At 33.2% G+C, this 17,313-nt stretch overlaps 1 protein-coding gene and 1 pseudogene across 2 annotated transcripts; both read left to right on the top strand.

Moving 5' to 3' along the window:
* The window catches only part of LOC128165206 (uncharacterized), a 33,829-nt pseudogene that overhangs the window by 3,493 nt on the left and 13,023 nt on the right, over window positions 1-17,313 (top strand).
* LOC128165202 (uncharacterized) lies at window positions 4,629-13,787 on the top strand. 2 transcript variants are annotated; one of them, XM_052829469.1, is made up of 4 exons: window positions 4,629-5,124; window positions 12,478-12,915; window positions 13,121-13,336; window positions 13,534-13,787. In XM_052829469.1, the coding sequence occupies exons 1-4, from the start codon at window positions 5,122-5,124 to the stop codon at window positions 13,777-13,779; spliced, it is 903 nt and encodes a 300-aa protein (XP_052685429.1). In that variant the 5' UTR covers window positions 4,629-5,121; the 3' UTR covers window positions 13,780-13,787. The 2 variants fall into 2 exon arrangements, with proteins under 2 accessions (XP_052685429.1, XP_052685428.1); XM_052829468.1 differs by lacking the exon at window positions 4,629-5,124 and having other exon boundaries at window positions 11,917-12,915.

The following is a 17,313-nucleotide window of genomic DNA, read 5'->3' as shown; positions in this document are numbered from 1 at the left end:
TGTAATTTAAAATGAATGAGTTAATTAGTGAATTTAGATAAATGCAAGATATTTAATCGATCGTTTGCAAATATATAGGTCATTATAGTCATGGTCTAGACATAACTAGCTAACTTTTATACTTATTTTATTATAGACAGTAAAGACGAATGTCTTAAGTACAAAGATTCAAAGAAGAAGACAAAGAAAAGAAGGAGAGTACTTGTACCAACCAATAAAACTGCTGCAGATGTTGAGGATGCAGATGCTATTCTCAAGAAATCAAAGAAAGGTTCATGATCATATTTTATGTTCTGTTAACTCCAAGTTTATGTTAATATCTATATAGGGTGATTTCACCATGCATCGGACACCTTTGGATTTTTCCCTTTGTTTACGCATCAAATATCGTCCAAATATATAGAAAACTTGTTTTAAAAGTTACAGGTTTTCCCCTTGCTTAATTATTGGAGAAAAAATTGTGAAATTGTTAAAAATGTAGAAAATAAAGCAAACTAATGAAGTGTTGAACTATTTCACCATGGATCGGACAATATTTACCAAGCATCGGACAGTTATAGCAGTACAGTAGAGATTAAAAATAACAACATTTTATGGTTTTAATGCAAAAATACAAAGGTTCAGAAAAATTAATTTATTCAATTACTATTCAGATTTCTTTTAATGTAAATCCTCAAATCAACGTATAGGAATTTAGACTAGTGCTTCTGTTTAACATGTTTAAAGGAATATTTATCATAAGGGGTTCTTTATCGTGCCAGCTCCTACAGGAACTTTGGACTAAAAGGGCTGTATCCGTAAAACTTGATTTCTAAGTGATCTGAGGAAAACGTTTGTATCAATTATTTTTAAAATTTTTATTTTACTTCACATTTAAAGTATATCACAAGGAATGCGCACATAATCTCCATGATATTAGAAGAAATCATGCAGTGAAAACTGTCCGATGCATGGTTAATTTGTGTCCGATCCATGGTGAAATGAACATATGGTGCAATAATGACCTTGACATTAATTGTTCAAATTTCTTGGACTTATTTTAATCAAATTTTGTTTCAAAAATTACTTCTGTTTAATTATTATACGCAGAACGTGCATTTTCACTAATTCACAATCAAACGCACAACATTCAAATAATGCTTTAGTGTAAAATCTTCGTAACTAAATTTTCAATAATGGCGTAGTTGATGTCAATTTACGATGCCTATATTGCTATTTCTTTGACAATGTGACTGTCAAATTCTTAATAATGATAAAGTTCATTTGTTCTAATTCAGGAATATACAAAACAACACATGAGCCCATGCACATTTATTTGTATATTTATAAACAAAGTTGTCCGATCCAAGGTATGTGTCCGATGCATGGTTAATTCACCCTATTGAAATTTCTGGTTTATTGCATAATATATTGTATTTTGATTATCTATTCACTGACAACCAAAAATGAATTAATTTCAGAAAAAAATGAGAAAGCGGCACAAAAGCATACAGCAATTACAACTGCTGAGGAGTTGTTCAAATGTAGTTTTCTAACTGCATCGCATGCTACAAATGATGTTAGTTTAAATAATATAGAAGTGCCTCTTATATCCTCCCCTGCACCTTCATGTACTCCAGACTATGAACCCATTTCTCCTTTCAAGTCCTCTTCTCCTCAATCTCAGTCTTCCCAGGCATGTTCTGTTGATTCACTCCCTCATTTTAACAGAGGTTTTGGGTTTCCATCCCCCTTCCACCATTCTACTATCCTATGTATCAACAAAACCAAAATCATTACCCATCAGTCTTCCCTAATAATGTTATGAATGTGCATTCTCCTCCAAAACTCAATCTTTCAACTTCAACGGAATGTCCCCCTTCTCACTCAGATAGCTCTACGCATCTTTTGAATTTGACATCTGACATTCCTTGCACAGTTGACAATGATCTGAATGTTGATTGCGACAGTATATCTAACAAACACAGATGCTGGTGCTAATGTGTCTTCCTGCCCTGCTACATCCTGACAGTCAGACTCCTTTTTATCTGCTCTCTCAGACAACGGCTGTGGCGAATGTATTCTAAAGGATACTGAATTAAATAGTTGTAGAGAGTTTCAGAATCAGCAAGAGAGAGATATTGCCTACTGGAAGTCTGAGGCTCTTAAATTGAGGGTTGAATTAGGTTAATGCTCTTAAAAAATATATATATCTCTGTTTGATGAGTAAATTAAAATAAATTATAAGTTCCTACACAAAAAAACCACAATTTATTTAGCAAATCTGGATATCAAAATTCTGACTTGAATGAATTAAATTTATTAGATAGTAAATTTCGATATTCTGGAATATATTAATTTCAAAAAATACATGCATGCACACATATATAACCCCCCCCCCATGTTCTTTTGTTTCTCACTACCTTTTTTTTTTATCAGAAGCATTAAAGAAAAACAGCTCTGAATCAGCCAAAGAAACATCTGATGGCCAGAGCAACCATTATCTACCAAAAAGGGGAATCTGTGTTGACAAATGTTGTTATCTTTTATTCATTATCAACTATATATACTCATACTTCCGTTGAAATAATAAAGGATTAATAAACAAATAAAAACAACATATTTATATATTTATATTTAATATGTGCAAGCAAGTTATTTAACTTTCCTTATATTTGGTAGATAAGTATTGTCTAATTAATCATTTGTTTTAATTGTAATATTTTAGGTTGTTGCTGAAAACCCAGAAAATTTTACAATCCCAAGGGGTTAGGTCAAGTTTGTAGAAGGACGTGACATATATACTGAAGCCAAGTGGCTCTCCAATGTCAAAAGCCTATTCAGGGGGAAGACAAAACCTCACTGCTTAAAATTGATTATGAATGGACTTGATGAGCCAAATGAAATTCAAAAGAAAACCGCAATGATTTTATTGCAGACGCCTCTTGGCCAGGCTTTGAAAGGTGAGATCAGACTGCAATATTTGTTAAGATTTTAACATTAATATTATTCTTTATTTAGTTTGTTATTTGTATTATGTTAATTTTTCTTTTAAATTTTTCCAGCATTTGCAGTCACAATCTTAGGAATGGACAGCACAGACATTGTTAAAGATATCAACACCAAAATAGGGACCATGTGCCGCGCTATCAAAGAAAACAGACTATCCAAATAGATACCGGTATATATCCTGTGTTCAATTCATTTAGCTCAAAGATCAGCACTGTGTAACTTTTTTTTTCTGGATGGTATGAATTACTAGTATTGGATCTTAATTTGCCAAAAAAAAATGGATTGTGTTCTGTGATTTAAATGAAAACCTTCATAGACACTTTGCTTTTTCATCCAGTTGTAGGTAATATGCATGTTTTCAATTCATTTAAGAATCAAATAGAAATGTTAAAAAGTTCATCCTTAGTCTAATTTCATGTGCAAGAAATCAATTGGACATGGTCACAACAAGATCAAATCATAGCTTAAGTTGGCCATTTGACTATTATGTTTGGAAGACAAATCTGTGGCTCAAGTTTTTATATTATATTGAAGCAAATATTAATTGAGATTTATTTGTCAAAACCAAATTTATATGTATATCTGGCAAGACATGTATAAACTTGTATGAATGAAATTTATTGATGAGCAGTATATCCTCTCAGTCACTGTATATTAAACTGCAATGTGCATGATTATCAAAAATAATTTAAGTATTTAATAAACAATACATGTATTCTTAAAAATGAAATTGTCATCATTTGTTTTTGAAATTCTATTAATATAGAGAAAGTCTAAGGAAGATCATGTAAATTCAAATTACCCTTGTATAAGTAATTAGTCTTTTGTAGCCATTCATAGTTTTAAGGAGTTATAATTGAAAGCTGCCAGAGGTTTATCACAACCTATATATAAGGCTATCCGACAATGTTTGCCAGAGGTTCGCTGCAAACTATACATAGCTATCTGACAATGTTTGCCACTGCTAGAGGTTCGCTGCAAACTGTACTTGGCTATCAGAAGTTTGCCAAAGGTTAACCGCAGAACTTCACCAGAGGTTCACCAAAATCCATATTTGGCTATCTAAAATTTGCGGCAAGTCTGCTGTACACTTCATTTGCATGGTAAAAAGTCACCATAAGGTTGCTGCAGACAAACTGCGGTAACTTTGCTGCTAAGTTTGCAGCAGATTTGCTGAAATACTTCACCAGAAGCCTCTTTTTTCGGTAAGGGCAGTGAGAATAAATAGACGTGGATTTCCAGATGATCTCAAGGGAAAACTTAGATTGCAGAGAGGAGAAAGTCGGACAAGACAGAAGCTTCAGTTTGGCAGGACAAAAAACCAGTGGCTTTCCTGAGCACTCTTAGTAATCCTCGTCTGCAGGTTCCCGTCACCAGACAACATGGCCGCAATGTACTCGATCTGACCCAACCTCATGCTGCCAATGAATACAATAAATATATGAACGGTGTGGACAGGCATGGCCAGCTCCGAATGAAGTATTCTGTTGGCCGTGATAGCAAGAAGGCATGGAAATACATTTTTAGCCGGGCGTATTGCTCAAAGAGCAATAGCCGGCTATTGTCAGCCTGTTCAAGGCGGAAGCTGACCGCAACACCGCCATACGAACTTAAAAGAGTGCATGTTAACTCAGTACTAATCATTGCTGCTTAGTTGAATTGTATTTAAAATTCTACCCTGTTTAATATAGTAAAGAAAATGAAAACAAAGAAGCATGTTTGTATAGACTTTTTTTTTCATTTGAAATGTATGGAAGATTTGAATATTACTGCTCCACATGCACACTCTGTATAGTACGTATTTCAATGTTCATGCGCATACAGAAATAGTACCAGAAGTAAATGAATTTTCATTTAAATTCATGTACACATATGAGATATAATTTTCAATTTCAAAATTTCAAATGTACAAAAGTGATATAAATAACACTTATGATTAATATAGACATGCTTACGTTTCGAATAAAAAAAATCATGTACAATGCGTAGTAATATCAAAACGTAAACAAGATAGCGTGGGTTTGAGAAAGCGAAAGTGTCCAGAGAAGATTTTGAGCAGATTTTCATCATTAGAAGGAATTCAGTAAACAACAACTGCGTAAAAAGATCAAGAATTAGAGAGAAGTTGACATGGTAAATATTGCTTTTCTTATTTATGGAGCTAATCTAAGTTTTGAGCCATAAAAGATATATAACATGTAGTACCTCGGCAGGCACATGCATCGTTACAAGATTGATATAATTTTTACTTTGCGCGTAAAAATGATTAAGTTTTTCTAAGATTATTTTTGATAGTTTATTAAACATCCACGACATACATGTTTGTAGAAAAAAGATGTTTCAATACTGGCCTAGTCATTTTTCAATGTTTACAAATTAAGGTCACGTGATCCCCACTAGAGGTGTTTTCCAACAAATTTCTTTACTTGATCGGCTATCGTCGCATCATTTTGCACAGACTATTACAGTATTTGTATTAATTTTCCTTATCTATCAGTTATTAGAAACCTTGATTATTGATTTATAGGTTTGACTAAGGTCATACGGGTACATTTTTTTTAGATAATTCATTATATGGAGAAATGATTAAGAAATTAACTTGTATGATAAATGATCCTTAAGACAGCGGAAATCTGACAAAGATAGGAATTGAAATCTTGGAGAAAACACAATTTTGAAACTTGGAGATAATTAAAAATTGAAACTTGGAGGGAAATTTGAAAAAACTTGGAGAAATTGAAAATTGGAAACTTGGAGATCATGAATTGTCTTGTATCTGTTACATGCATGTAAATCTTGGAGGGAAGACATATGTTATTGAAACTTGGAGAAAATAGAAATTGAAACATGGAGAGAAATTGAAAAACCTGAAGATATTGAAACTTTGGAAACTTGGTGATCATAATTGTCTTTGAAAAAAAAGAATGTTATGTGAGATATTGAAGCTTGAACTTTCCATATATTTATGATATAAAATATGGTGGATTTTAAAGTATTGTGCAATGCTGACTATCATCAAGGTGATGAATTTTTGTTTAGCGATTTGTCTAGGGGAAGGCAGTGTGTTGCTAATTGTGTTGTATTTCTACTGACAGCATTTGAAGAGAACTATTCTTTTCTTGAATGGTCAAAGGACATATTACACAAAATTTTACATCTTGGGGATTATTTATACTTAAAAATTAGAAATGTTTTGTCTGAAACATCAGATTTCTTACATCCTTCATCGATTCCTTGTCACATGAAATTTGACAATGTGTTTGTTCATTTTCAACTGAAATCAACAATTAGTGGATCAATTTCCTCAGATTTTACAGGCAACTGGCCATTATTGTCATTAGAGATTGCATTTGCAACCCTATGCAGTGGAACTGCTTCCAAGTTGATGATATTCATATGTGTTGGTACAGCAATTGGAATTGTATTCCATGATTCAAAATATTATTTTTTTGATCCTCATGCACGAGACAAGTTTGGTTTACCTTCAGAGTCTGGAAAAAGTATTCTGAGTGTTCTTGAAAATTTATCTGAGGTTTGTGTTTACCTACGGAAGTTTGCATCTTCTCTGACTGCTTTAAAGCCCCAAGAAATTCAGTATGATTTGCATCATATTGTGTTTAACAAACCCAAAAAAATTTACTGCAAAAGCCATAGTGCAACTAATATTATAACAGTTCCCTACAAGGTGAACTGCATAAATTCAGTAAAGGTCAATGGTGGTCAAAGGAAAAGAAAGGCATCTATTGAAGAAAATGTGTACATGAGCAAAGGAAAGCAAGCAAAATCAACAGAATTTGATCAAAATAGATTAAGATCAACAGAATGTTTGTCCGAGACTGAACATACAACTCCAAATAATGGAGTGTCATATATAGATAATTGTATTGAAAATCAAACTGTTCGATCCTCTACTCACTTCTCTGTAGATAATGTCTTTGTAAGGGATCACATACAATCTTCAGAACAGTTCACTTTAGATAGAAATGAAAATTTTCAAACCTCTGTTTGTCAAAATGTGTCAGACCAGCCAACAAATTCAACTGAATCTCAGACTCAGTCTCTGCAGGACATTGATTGTATTTACAAGACATTTCAATCAAAAATAGCAGATGGTCCTCTGTATGTTTGTACTTGTTGCACACAAACATTTTTCCGCCACTCTGTAAGCATGACCTCATTGGTCAGATTCAAACATCAGCATTTGATGAATGTTTGTTTGTCAAATATTAAGAGTGTAAACAACAATGAATGGATTTGTAAAACATGTTTACTTGCCATTCAACAAGGTAAAATTCCTGCATGCAGTACTGCAAATAATATGAAATTTCCCATTATTCCAGAGCAGTTGAATATTACTCATCTAGAGGAAAGACTTATTTCACCAAGACTTGCATTTATGCAACTTAGAGAGCTTCCAAGAGGTGGCCAATTAAATTTAAAGGGTAATGTTGTTAATGTACCAGCAGATGTCAATGCAACAGTAAAACAACTACCAAGAATGTTGGATGACACAGAAACAATACCAGTAAAATTAAAACGAAAACTGTCATATAAACACAGTGTTGCATTTGAGAAAATTAGACCAAACAAAGTGCTTGAAGCTGCAAAGTGGTTAGTTGAACATAGTGATTTATTCAAAAATGAAGGCATAGAAATAAACAATTCTTGGTTTGAGGATGCAAGCAGGTGTATACAAAGTGAAGAAGTTGAAGATAATCAAAACTTAGTAAATGATGCCCCTGAGACACAGAATTTGTTGCAATCTAAGGATGCAAATCAGTCCTCTGATGACTGGACTGAAGAAGATAATTTTCATGACCGACCAACAGGCAATACTGACACTGTTTTACAAGCAATGGATTTTAGGGAATATAACCAAATATTGTCTTTAGCACCTGGTGAAAATCAAACACCCCTTGGTCTATTTCAAGATGTGTATTCTGAGTATTTAGCTTTCCCAACTATATATTGTGGACAAGCTAGACCAGACAATTCGTTAAGATCTATTCCAGTACATTATAGCAATATTTGTAAATGGGAATTACGAAATGTTGATAGAAGGGCTGCGATGTCTATACCAAATATTTTCTATAAACTAAAACGACTTCAAATTAAACAAATTCGTGACAAAGTGACTCTAGCAGTAAGAAAATGTAAAACCAAAGGGAAAAAAATGACTGTTTCTGAAGTGCTATCTCCTAACTTTGTTGACAATTTGGTAAAACAAGATGATGGATTTAGAGTACTGAGGAACTTAAGGGGATCACCACCTTATTGGGAGCAAACAAAGAAAGATGTATTTGCTATGATCAGGCAATTAGGAAAACCAACTTGGTTTTGCTCCTTTTCAGCTGCAGAAACAAAGTGGCCACCCCTACTGAAATGTTTAAACAAATTGGTCAAGCAAAAGTCTCTAACTGATGAGGAAGTCAGTGCATTGACATGGGAAGAAAAATGCATTTTGATAAAATCTGACCCAGTAACCTGTGCAAGGTATTTTGAACATAGATTCCAAACATTTCTGGTCAATGTGATGAAAAGCAAAATGAATCCAATTGGAGAAATTGTTGATTTTTTTTACCGAGTAGAATTTCAGCAAAGAGGATCTCCACATGTGCACATGTTAATTTGGATAAAAGATGCACCTGAATACAATGGAACAAATCATGAAGAAGTGGCAAAATTCATTGATAAACATGTTACATGCAAAAAAGATGATGAAATATACAATTTAGTTAATTACCAAACTCATAGACATGCTAGAACCTGTAGGAAAAAAGGAAAAGCCATATGTAGATTCAATTTCCCCCTTCCTCCCATGCCTAATACAGTTGTTCTGGATCCCATTCTTGATGAAGAAGAAAAAGCCCTTGGAATTCAGAATTTTCATAAAATTGCCAAAATGTTATCTGATATGAAATCAAATGATACACAGGAATTTGTCATTTTTGATGACTTTCTATGCAAACTAGACATGAATTTGGCATCTTACTTGCAGGCAATACGGTCAACACTGTCTGTCTCCAAAATTTTCTTAAAGCGTACTGTGGAAGAAGTGCGCATTAACAGCTATAACAAAACTTTATTGAAGTGCTGGGAGGCAAACATGGACATACAGTTCATACTTGATCCTTATGCTTGTGTTTCATATATAGTGTCATATATCTCAAAAGGTCAAAGGGGTTTATCAAACATATTATCTGAAGCATGCAAAGAAGCCAAACAAAAAGACAGTGATATAAGACAGCAAGTAAGAAGAATTGGTAATCAATTTCTTAGCCATGTGGAAATAGGTGCGCAGGAAGCTGCATACTTGGTTCTTCAAATGCCTTTGAGGAAATCTTCCAGAGAAGTGGTTTTCATTGACACAAATGAATTAAACAATAGAACAGTCTTACTAAAACCATATTCCAGTTTAAAAGATATGCCAGAATCCTCAACTAATGTGGAATCAGATAATGCTTTAAAACGCTACAAGAGACGACCAAAACAGATGAGCAAATACTGTTATGCAGATTTTGTTACTTGGTTTGATACATCTCTAGAAAAGTGTAAGAAGCAAGTTGAAAATTGCGAAGGAGAATTGTTGGAGGAAGATTATTCACATGACCTAGAAGATGATATTTTAGCTTCAGCTGAATCAAATGAAGATACAGACAGTTTTTCTCATAATGAGCAGACATTGTTTGAATTTAGAGATGGAACCATTATGAAGAAGCGCAAAAAGCAGAAGGTATTGAGATACCATACCATTGCACTAAATGTTGATAGGGAAGGTCATTATAGGCAGTTATTGATGTTATTTACAAAATGGAGAAAAGAGGAAACAGATCTCTTACATGGCTGTCATACATATGAAGAAAGTTTTACGAAGGTTAAGGATGAAGTGGAGGGAGTTAAAGCTCGATATATGAAGATATCATGTGAAATTGGAGAGGACATGTTGCATGATGTAGATGATATGGATGACTATCAAAGGAATGTTGTCTTGCCTGAAAATGAACATCAAGAAACAATTGATTCTGCTCAGGGTTCTACATTGTCTGATAATTTTGGTTGCTTTGACCCTGGAACAGAAAGTCATTGCACAGGCACAGTATCAAACAATGAATATGATATTGGTCAGGATTTTGGAATAGCACGTAAGCGATTTGAGAATGAATCGTTACCAATGAATGAAATGTCAGATAATAATTACAGGTCATTAGTACAGAGTCTGAATGAAAAACAGAAGCAATTTTTTTACAATGTTTTAAACCATTTCAAAACAAATGAAACGCCCTTGTATACATTTCTTACTGGTGGAGCAGGTGTAGGAAAAAGTGTTCTTTTGCGATCTCTTTACCAAGCTCTTATTAAGTACTTCAATCATAAAGTAGGTGAAAACCCAGATAACCTGAAAGTACTTCTTTGTGCACCTACTGGCAAGGCAGCTCATAACATAGGAGGAAATACAATACATTCTGCATTTGGTATACCAGTTGGAAGAGGATTTGCATTCAAGCCCCTAGATATGCACCAGCTCGATTCTATGAGATGCAGGTTCTTTCATTTGAAAATTGTATTCATAAATGAAATCTCAATGGTGGGAAAAAGAATGTTTAATTTCATAAACTTAAGGTTACAAGAGATAAAAGGGTGTTGCAAACCATTTGGTGGTGTAAGTGTGATAGTATTTGGAGACTTGTATCAGTTAAAACCTGTAATGGATTCCTGGATATTTACTATACCTCGTGTAGGCATTGAATCTATTGGTGCTAATTTGTGGCAAGACCATTTCACCATTTTTGAATTAGAGGAAATAATGCGTCAAAAAGATGACAAATCATTTGCCCAACTTCTGAATAGGCTACGGGAAGGAAACCATATGATTCCACAGGACATACAGATTCTGCAGTCAAGACTGCTCAATGCACCAAATGCTATTCATCCACCAGACTTAGATTTGATACCTCATTTATTTACCACCCGTGCAGAGTGTGATTTGCATAACTTCCATCTATTAACAAAACTGCCTGATTCTATGAAGGCAGTTGTACACTCAATTGACAGTGTTTCAGGAAATGTTCCATGTTCATTAAAAGAAAAAATATTGAACAAAGTGCCAGATGATGCAGGGAAAACAATGGGACTTCAAAAAAATCTCCATCTTGCCATTGGACCCCCATATGAATTGTGCTTAAATGTAAGTGTAGAAGATGGCTTAACAAATGGGGCATCCTGTTCAATAAAAATGTTCGACTATCGTGTAGATTCATCGCATCATCGTGTCAGTATTGTTTGGGTTGAGTTTGAAAACTCCTCATCTGGCTGCCAATGGCGACAAAAATATTCCAGTTTATATACAACAAATGTTCCCCATAGCTGGACACCAATATTAGAGGTTACAAGATGTTTTAACATTCAGCATTACAAAACTTATAATGTTGTTAGACGACAGTTTCCCCTACAGATGTCTGCAGCAAAGACTATACATAAGGCACAAGGGTCTACTATGAATAGTGCAGTTTTACATTTTGGAAGCAGGAAAAATGACCATATCCATTATGTTGGTTTAAGTCGTATCAAAAACCTGTCCAACCTCTTTATCAAGGAATTAAACTCCAAAAAGATAAGTATTTGTTCAGATGTCCGAGAGGAAATGAACCGTATGACAACAACATCACCACTGCAACTCAGGTTACCAGATCTGAGTAAACTGAACAATAATTGTGCACTTGTATGTTTTCATAACTGTCGCTCTTTGAGAAAACATATTGATGATCTTCGTACAGACATTTATTTGAAGCATGTGGATATTCTAGCTTTATGTGAAACTAGAGTATTTGAATCAGACCTAGATCTCAACATTGAAGGACTCTCTTTGTTTTGTGCTGATCAACAACAAAGCAAACATGGAATGGCACTGTACTACAAACCAAATATCGTTCAGAACCAATTAATTGCAACCTCAATTAGTGGTATAGAACTACTTATTACAATCTTGGATGTTGCAAATATTTGTTTTATTTATTGTCCTCCAAAATCAGCTACCAATCAGAATTTTGCAAATGTCATGCAATATTTACAGTCAATCATAAATATAACTAAACCAACCATTATAATGGGAGACTTTAATCAAAATGCATTACAAAATTGTTCAGTATTAAACTTCCTTCAGCACAATTACTCATTTCATCAAATTTTGAAATCTCCAACAACTGATTATGATTCTTGTTTAGATCATATTTACATAAATTTCCCCCAAGATCGTCTTTGTCTTTCTGGAACATTAGAATCATACTATTCTGATCATAAACCAATATATTTATCAGTGATATCAGAAACATCTTAAAACATGATAACTTTTCAGCTTGTCACAAGTCTAAATTCATCTTGTTGTGCCTGCCAATACAAATGTATTACACCAAACAATATATTCATTCAATTTTCTTAATCTGCTGTACATTAATATTCAATAAACTAATTAACATATCACTGTTTCAGGCTACAACTATCTCTCTGTCAGATCTGATGGCTCAAAAGGGTCAAATCCCTTACACTAAGAGTGTTAAAGCCAAAGTGATCGACACCGATCCGGAACATTCCTACACCAATGAGAGAAATGAGTCACGTATTCTGAAAAACTGTGTCATAGCTGATGAGGGAAAAGCAGTTCTGTGCGTCGTGTATGACCAGACAAAATTCCCAAGATTCAAGGAGGGGAGCTCAGTTATCTTGAGAAATGTGATTAAGAAGCCTGATGGGGTTGCTGTCACTAGCAACACAAAGGTATTCCCCTGTGCAGAAGTTAGTGTTCCTGAGCACATTGTGAACCAAGCTAAAAATCTTCTGCACCCCCCACCTGCCCCAACAAAGACGGTGAGCGAAGCTTTGAATTCGCCGCCTAAAGAGAGAGTTTCAATAAAGGGGACAATCACCCAGGTAAGACACAAACTTTACAAATTCAATTTGACATTTTGTAATTAATATTTATCAAAAAATTGTTAATGGAGTGATTTAATTTAATTAGTATATGTCTGATATATATGCCATCGTCTAAGTTTATGTATTTTTTTATAAATCATCTCTTCCTCATTATTATAACAACTATTATCTCTTATCTTACCTATATTTTTCTATATTTTAGGAAGAAGCAACAAGACAAGTTTTTGTAAGGGAGGAAAGAGTTAATGTAAAGAACATTTACATAGAGGATGCAACAAGCAAGTGCAAAGTTGCATTGTGGCGCAGCTTTGCTGAAAAAGACATAAGACCAGGAGATTATGTCCATATCACAGATGTTGTGATCAACACCTTCCGCAATGAAGTGTCCTTGACAACAACTTCAAAAACCAAAATTACAGTAAGTAGTTATACTTATCACTTTCTTACTTGCTAAGAGTGCCAACTTCATATACAAACAAAAAAGGAGTTGCATACTACACGTAGTATATAAGTGTAACAAAGATGTCATGATTTGACAATGTATTTCTCAATATTCCTGATTTAAAAGAACTGGGGTAAAGAACTGAAAAAATAACCATGATCTTATGTTTCTAGAAGACGGATTGTCCTCCAGAAGTGAAAGTCAAGCAGGCTGTCTCTGGCTGTGTTGATGGGGAAAATATGACATTCCTGTTGGAAGATGATACCATTCTAACCATGCCATTGGAATTGGTAGAAGTTGCCCTACCAAATGTTGAGAAAGAGGAAATTGAAAGTTATGTAATCAGCCGCTGCAATCCGATGCTGTCTATTAGATGCACCTCAAAGGGGAGCAGTGTCATAAGCATTGAGTTTTTGTGAACATTAATGTAATGTTCTTTGAACACTTAATAATCTTAAAGGAATTCTATAAATAATCTTCGCCATGTTTAATGTCTCCATTAAAAGATGTTTACTTTTATCATAAACATTTGCTTGAAAATAATTTGGAAATTTTCTGCTGTCCAGAAACATTTTTAGATGTGAACTGATCAATTGCATGTTGAGTAGTTGTATTGTTTTGTAGGAGTGTGGATGTTCTTGTGAATTTTGTTTTTTTTGTTATGCTTGTCTGCATATTTCTTATCAAATTGTAACATTTTTTAAAGCAAGTTCTGCTCTTTTGTATATATTTCATCTAAATACTTTGTTTGTTTACATATGGATTGTTCTAAACAGAGAGTCTAGAAATCTTAACATACGGCTATGTTTCAAGGTGATTTTGCCTTGTTTCTTATCTGGCATAGAGACTCTGCATATACCAGGTTATGTCCTGCTACCTAATTTCACTTATTGTATAGCCATTATTGCAAATATCATTTTTATAAATTTCTCAGAATAATATCATTACACAGTCCTATATGTTCATACATTTCGTTAAAAAAAAAACAGGTTGTGAATAACAACATACAATGTCCTTTGAAAATATATCATACAATATAATTCTTTACCTTTCAATTATTCCTATATTTCATTGCCCTATTACATTTTCATTTACCTGACTATAATCCTAAAATATGTGTCATACCAATTGTAACATATATTTTGCATAGAACATATGAAAGTTGACATCATAAGTATTTTTAAAACCTGATATTTTTCAGAAAGTGCCAAAAAATGCCATATTTTACAATTGTTTACCTCTTACATATTTTTATATTTCATTGCTCAATTACTTTTTCAATTATGCTTCCTAAAATCCCAAAATATGTGTCATACTAATTGTGTAGTGCCGAAAAATGCCATGACCTTTTCATCAATTGTGTGCTTGTCTGAAATAGTATTGATGCATTTCTCTCTGTGGACAAGTTATCTTCTAAAATATGTTACAGTTTTTTTTAAATTGTTCAGTTCTCCTACATGTTTAACATAAACATGTTAATTGGACAAATATTGTAACATTTTTCTACCTTTAAATTTATTGTTGTTTTGATAATGTAGTACACATATGTAATGTTGGGTTTTTGTTTAGTTTACCAAACCTTTACTTGTAATGTTTACATTACATGTATTTCTATTTCTTAAAAGATTGTGTGCTTATTTCATGCCAATTTTAATATTCATAAGTACTTATGAAAATAGGATGGCCAATCATATATATTCTAATTACACCCAATCATTTACTCTAATATTCCCTATATAGTGCCAAAAACAGTGCTGCCAAATAGAACTCATATCTTGCCATGAAAATAGCACATATTTTTGTTTTATATTTCCTACTGTCTAAATGTGTTCAGCTAGTCTTGTATATATGACTTTTGTTACCTATGTTTTGATTGTTAAAATCTGATAATACTCATTTTCAATTGCAATGTCTTCAAACTTTCAAAGACCATCATGCTCACGCATAAAATGTTCATTTACATTGTCTGACCATATATTGCCCCATCAGAAATGTCTGATGTGTTATTTTTTTTTTCATCTTCAAAATCAATTTTACTTGTTTATTTCATTTCCTTGGGCATATTATTTGATTAGTGCACACTTGACATTAAAAACCATATAGAATTATATTTGCTTGAAAAGGTCCATAATCTACAAACAGTTTTGCTTACGATATCTACCTTGCACAAACAATATCAACTGCTTAAACACATATGATATTTGAAACGTGCTTTTCAAAACAAACCAATCACCAGTACACTGTTTAAAAACTTAAATTATTTTAACATCATAGTAAGTACGTAAGATCAACTATGATGAACAATTTCAAACATAGGCTTAGTTGTTGATTGTTCTAGTTTTATGACTAGACAAAAAGTTATTCATATCTAGATTTACTCTTTAGATAGCAGTGTCTAATCTGTAGGTAGTACTTATTAGGATGTGTTGTATAGATACTAGAAAATTTTTTACCTTCTAGAATAGATTATACCCCTGCTCAGAAGAAGATGCTTTTATTTACCATTTTACCCATGTGTCTGACTGACTGTAACAAATTTTAATAACATTACTCTCTGCAACTATTATTCTAAAATGCTTGACAATCAAACACTGTGTTTGTTTAGGTATGCTAAATGTAGGGATGAATTTTTGTACAAATATTGTGTCGATTTTCTGTTAAATTATTACTGTTTCTATGTTAGATATACATTTTAAACATATTTTCACAACCACTCATTAATTGTGTTTCAAACTTTCACACTCTTTTCGTCCAGTCCTGCTAGAAGGAGGGTTTCTTATCTAAATAAAGAAACTTTGGCTCATTCTGTTTCTTTATCTCATAGCGGGGGTATTGTTACTGAGCATTGGCTAGCAGATACATGTGATTTTTTCCTGTTTCACATTTTATGCATGTGTTCTTCTCCATACAATTTTGTTGTGTATGAAATATCATTTGTTTTAAAAAAAACCTTCCACTGCTCCTTTAACTGTTATTATTATTCATTGATATTGCATTTAATATATCGCTAATCTGTTTGTTTATCCTATTGGTGAAAAATTACTTTACATCTACATAGTTACTAGATTCTGCCTCACCAAAGACAGCGTTCTTTGTTTTACAAAAGTAATAATTTCTTGGTTTATTCATACTTTATCTATAGTTCATCTTTGTTAAATATGTGACTTATCAAACGTTAATAAATCTCTATCACAAACAGATACTTGTTTTGATTTACTGAGTTTATTTGAGAATTAAGTACCTGTAATCTAACAATCTCAAAAGTCCAATGCATGATTAATTTATTAAAAGTACTCTGTAGGCAAATGAATACTTGTAAAATGACACAAAATGCCCCTACCATGCAAAATAAATAAACAACTTAATTCAAAATAAATAAACATCTTAATTCAGATTTCCTAAAATCCAAGGAAATATACTGGGTATGTTCATTTTCTGCAGACTTGGAATTGCACTGATATCTGCAGCTATGGGTAAAGCTCAAAATATTATAAAAAATAATGGAAATAACGCATCAAAATGAGAAAATACTAACAAACAAATAACAATTTAGATGATTATAGTTTCAATATAAATGTAATTCTATATTTTATATAAATTAAAACGCACAAAACCCTGCATCTTAGCCCGGCTTTCAGTACTTTCAGTACTTTGATTCATTTTATTTTGAACTGTGCAATGGTGAATGCTTTCATAATATTCAGTAATGAATCTCAGAGGAAGAATTCAAAGAAAAGGTTCACTCATGTGGACTTCAGACTAGAATTGGCTCAACACCTAATCGCTGGTTTTTCTGGCAGAAAAAGAAAGTCTATTGAGAACCGTGAAGTTGTACATGAGCCCCAAAACTTTGCTGGTCATGAATCTACCCATATGGGAACAAAACCAAGATGCACACACATGAACAGAAAGGAAAGAAAAGAGACTGTTTATGGATGCAAAGTGTGCAATGC

Source organism: Crassostrea angulata, chromosome 10, assembly GCF_025612915.1.
Source record: "Crassostrea angulata isolate pt1a10 chromosome 10, ASM2561291v2, whole genome shotgun sequence".
Lineage (NCBI taxonomy): Eukaryota > Metazoa > Mollusca > Bivalvia > Ostreida > Ostreidae > Magallana > Magallana angulata.
This window is presented reverse-complemented; position numbering and strand designations above follow the sequence as displayed.

Coding starts and splice junctions, on each gene's coding strand:
- LOC128165202 (XM_052829468.1), top strand. CDS start 12,388: ATGTATTACACCAAACAATATATTCATTCAATTTTCTTAATCTGCTGT. Junction 12,916..13,120: donor TAAAGGGGACAATCACCCAG/GTAAGACACAAA, acceptor TCTATATTTTAG/GAAGAAGCAACAAGACAAGT. Junction 13,337..13,533: donor CTTCAAAAACCAAAATTACA/GTAAGTAGTTAT, acceptor TTATGTTTCTAG/AAGACGGATTGTCCTCCAGA.